Source organism: Camponotus floridanus, unplaced genomic scaffold (assembly GCF_003227725.1).
Source record: "Camponotus floridanus strain SB8 unplaced genomic scaffold, Cflo_v7.5 scaffold110, whole genome shotgun sequence".
Lineage (NCBI taxonomy): Eukaryota > Metazoa > Arthropoda > Insecta > Hymenoptera > Formicidae > Camponotus > Camponotus floridanus.
The window spans coordinates 343,843-348,332 of NW_020229227.1; the positions used below are offsets into that span (position 1 = coordinate 343,843).

Sequence of the window (4,490 nt, forward strand, 5' to 3'; positions counted from 1 at the left end):
AGATCATTTACTTTTTCTGATTCCATCTTCTGACTCCAGTATTTATAGTATTTTTTTTCTTCTGGAATATTATTGAACCCTGTAAATATATTTTACAATTATTTTTGTATTGATCGCATACTTTTTCTTAGACATTTAAATTGGCATTTCTAACTGTACCTTTTATTATTATATTCTCTTAATAAATCGATTATAGAAAAGTATAAATATATAATCAATAATAATGTACGTATAATGTATGTAATAATGTAAAAATATGTAATCAACAATGTGTTTGCAATTCATTAATTTAATACACGACAATCACTATATTTATTTATAATTGTATGCATAGAAAGATTGTATATATTAAAAAATTGTAAGAATATATAAACTTTATAAAAATTTATAACAAATTCTAATATTGTAAATATAATGTAATATTGTAAATTGTGATAAAATTAAATATATATTAGCTATAAAAATGTATATCATATTTTATCATTATACAAAAATATGTTTTAATTATTTATTCGTTTTTTATTTTTAGGAATCTTACCTGCACAATGGAATAACTTGGTGAGCGAAAACTGAGTACCCGGTTGTCAGAGAATATCAGACTGGTTTAATCATAGATTATAATAAGTATATAGATTATCGGATGATATTCTAGAACAATGTCACAGTAATGTCCTATAAAATGGCATTAGCTCCTGCATATACATATTAGCTCCTCCATATACGTATGCATAAAATTTCAACGATATGAAATCTAGTGACTCTACTTTTGCTTGTGCATATGTTACATTTATGTTGATTTATATTTCATCACGATTTTTCTATAAAAGACGTGATTGACTTAGCTCACTAGGCCGCAGCACACACTTTTGCATAAGCGCATAACCATAAACATAAGAAAATTGATTGGTTCCCAAATATATGCATAAGAAAATGAACCAATTTTCTTATGCTTATGATTATGCACTTATGCAAAAATGTGTGCTGCGGCCTTATGCATACGCCATGCAAGCTTTCTGGATACACAAAATTTTTCGACATTATGTATATATTTTATGCTATAGTATAGTATCCTATATGAAAAAAGTCATGTGACGCTTGAATTGTTGCCGTTTTTCCGCGATGCCGATTCTTTTATTGCGCTCAATTCATGTTGTGAGCAGCTGTCATTTGCGATTATTACAAATTTTGACAGCTTGTCTAGTTCCTTAAATGAGACATGTGATTGGTCCATTTTCTTATGCATATGCTTATGCACTTATGCAAGTTTGTCTGGATAGGCCCTTAAGATCGGATGAATACCGGCCCTTGTGCGGAGGCCTCTATGGCCGTGTTCTGAAATTGCTGCCAGTTTACTGCCAGTACTGAAAATATATAATATACGTAACGTGCACTATAGAATTTGCAGTACTGGTAGTAATTTCGGAACACGGCCTATATTGGAACGTTACGTCGAATTTAATATCAATCTCAAATACAGGTTATTTTCAAGCGTGTATTTGCAATTATATATGTGATTTTTAGAGGACTTCTTAAAACTTGGTACTTTAATTTTATAATTGTGCGTCTTAAAAATGATAAATAAGATTTAAAATAATAAAAAGATTTATCGTACATCATTTCTTAATTTATAATGAGCCTTCTTTAAACTCGCTTCAATTTTTAGGGTAGACGTATATTTATAGAGCTTATGTACAGATTTTCTCACATAATATTGCCTGTAGTAAAACATGGCGAATTAAAAATACGTCTTCTTTGTAATTTTCCGATGACTTTGACGTATTGAGAATGGCAGGAGTATTCGACATTGAATTGCATGAAGGAGATGCCACAAAACAAGACGAATCAGATGATGAAATAATCGAAAACAGAGAGGTAAAATGTATCCGTCTAATAACATTTGAACTATGTAATAATAATTAATTTAATAATTTAATTAATTTTCTCTCTTCCCGTCCCCCTTTTCTTTGCTCTCATATATATAGAATGTATAAAAAATATTTAAAAAAATTCTTAAATGGAACACAAGAATTTATTTTATTGTAATTTGACAAAAAAGTTCAAAAATATCGTTCAAGATCATCAATACAGATTTAAATTCGAATTATAAAATATAGTCTACAGAAAAGTTCTCTTAAAAATATTTAATCATATTGAATCTCTAACTTAATATCTTTTCTCTCTTTGAAATGATTTTACATGAAATAATTGAGTTTGACTAAATAATGTTCAATAATAAATGTATTTTTTTTCCTAGTAATATTTACATTTAACATTTACGTGTTTATAAGATGAGTTTATGAATATATGTTTATAAAATATAATTGAAATATAATTATAAGATTATAATTGAAATATAAATTACCAAATATCATATTATATATATTTGTGTGTATGTATTCGTGTGTATATGTATGTGTGTGCATACACACATAATATGAATAATATATAATATGAATATTTATTTTTAGGAGGAATATAATCATGCTGCAACTGTAAGCACTATATTAGAGTAAGTATTTTAGTTCTATATGATTTTAGAATAATTATTCTTTTTTAATTATTAAAAAATAGAGTTATTGAATTACTTTTTAGATCTGAAAATTTGGAGAGAGTTCAATTATCTGAACAAAATGTAAATCCTGGTCAAGAAAAGGCTGGTCCACAAGATTTTGAATTATGCAAAATCTTAGGAGAGGGTGGTTATGGAAAGGTCTTTCAAGTTAGAAAAGTTACTGGAAAAGATAAAGGCAGTATTTTTGCTATGAAAGTACTGCGTAAAGCATCTATTATAAGAAATCAGAAAGATACTGCTCATACTAAAGCTGAGAGAAATATTTTGGAAGCTGTAAAACATCCATTTATTGTCAATCTTATGTATGCGTTCCAAACTGGTGGTAAATTATATTTGATATTGGAATATCTATGTGGTGGCGAACTTTTTACATACCTCGATCGAGAAGGTATTTTCTTAGAAGACACAGCCTGTTTCTATTTATCTGAAATTATATTAGCGCTACAACATCTTCACAATCAGGGAATTATATACAGAGACTTGAAACCAGAGAATATTTTATTAGATGCTGAAGGTCATGTTAAATTAACAGATTTTGGTCTTTGCAAAGAACATATACAAGAAGGCACAGTGACACATACATTTTGTGGAACAATAGAATACATGGCTCCAGAGATTTTAACTCGGAGTGGTCATGGTAAGGCAGTGGATTGGTGGAGTTTAGGTGCATTGATGTTTGATATGCTTACAGGAATGCCACCATTTACTGGTGATGACAGGAGAAAAACTATCGAAAAAATTTTACGAGGAAAACTAAGTCTTCCACAGTACCTAACACCAGACGCTCGAGATCTTATACGGAAACTCTTGAAGAGGCAAGTTGTTCAAAGATTGGGCTCTGGTTTAGAAGACGCCGAGCAAATTAAGAACCATAACTTTTTCAAACATATCAATTGGCAGGACGTAATTGCACGGAAATTGGATCCGCCATTTAAACCGTCATTGAAAAGCGCTGACGATACATCGCAATTTGACGAACAATTCACAGCGACCGTGCCGGTTGATTCACCAGTTGAAAGCACTCTCAGTGAATCTGCGAATATGATATTTCAGGGGTTTACATATGTGGCACCGAGTGTGCTGGAAGAAATGTATGCGCAACCGAAAGTCATAAACGCTAGAAGTCCACGTAGGACATTGTTGAATAATACTGGCTTTGGTGCAGCAACTGGTTTACAGAGTTTCTCTTCGTCTAAATCGATGGACGTTCATCTGCATCCATCATTAGATTTTCAACAGCAGCACAGACAACATATAATGGAGTCCAATAGTATAGAGGACACTGAAATGATAGATCTTGGCCAGCCACCAAATCATTTATAGTGCTGCAACGCATTGTGCACAAACTATCAACTTTCTGGTGTGAATTATGAACGGAAGAAATATAGTCCATAAATCTGTTATATCGTTCACGCTTATGTGACGATAAATGACGAACATAATTTAGAGCACAAATTCACAATATTATATATAGTAAAAAAATAAATAATAAATTTAGGCGGCCTCCTAATATCGCAATATGTTTGCACATGCGACTTAAGCTATGTTCCCATATACTGTCAATACAAAAAATCTATAATATACATAATGTAAACTACAGATTTTTCCAGTACTAACAATTTATATAGAAACCCTGATATATAGATTATTTTGGAATAGCCAAATGTTTGCAATACAAAAAAACGAATATCTTTTTGTTATGTAAATACACGTCAAGCACATTCTTTAAAAAACAAATTTACAGCATTAATGAAATATTTACAAACAAAATGCAGTTTAAATCCAAAGATTATATTAATAGTGTAATGCAAATACCATATCATATCGTTCATTATAATTGGCTAACAATAGAATTTCGAATAGTACAGGAACAAGTTTATATAAAATGACGAGTGCTTCTAACATATTAAAATAAAAT

At 30.2% G+C, this 4,490-nt stretch overlaps 1 protein-coding gene across 2 annotated transcripts; it reads left to right on the forward strand.

Moving 5' to 3' along the window:
* Window positions 1-1,432: 1,432 nt before the first annotated feature.
* LOC105253504 (ribosomal protein S6 kinase beta-1) lies at window positions 1,433-4,490 on the forward strand. Of its 2 annotated transcripts, none has more exons than XM_011261582.3 (4): window positions 1,433-1,539; window positions 1,664-1,872; window positions 2,469-2,509; window positions 2,593-4,490. In XM_011261582.3, exons 2-4 carry the CDS (start codon window positions 1,786-1,788, stop codon window positions 3,893-3,895), a joined length of 1,431 nt encoding a protein of 476 aa, XP_011259884.1. In that variant the 5' UTR covers window positions 1,433-1,539; window positions 1,664-1,785; the 3' UTR covers window positions 3,896-4,490. The 2 variants fall into 2 exon arrangements, with proteins under 2 accessions (XP_011259884.1, XP_011259885.1); XM_011261583.3 differs by having other exon boundaries at window positions 1,481-1,558.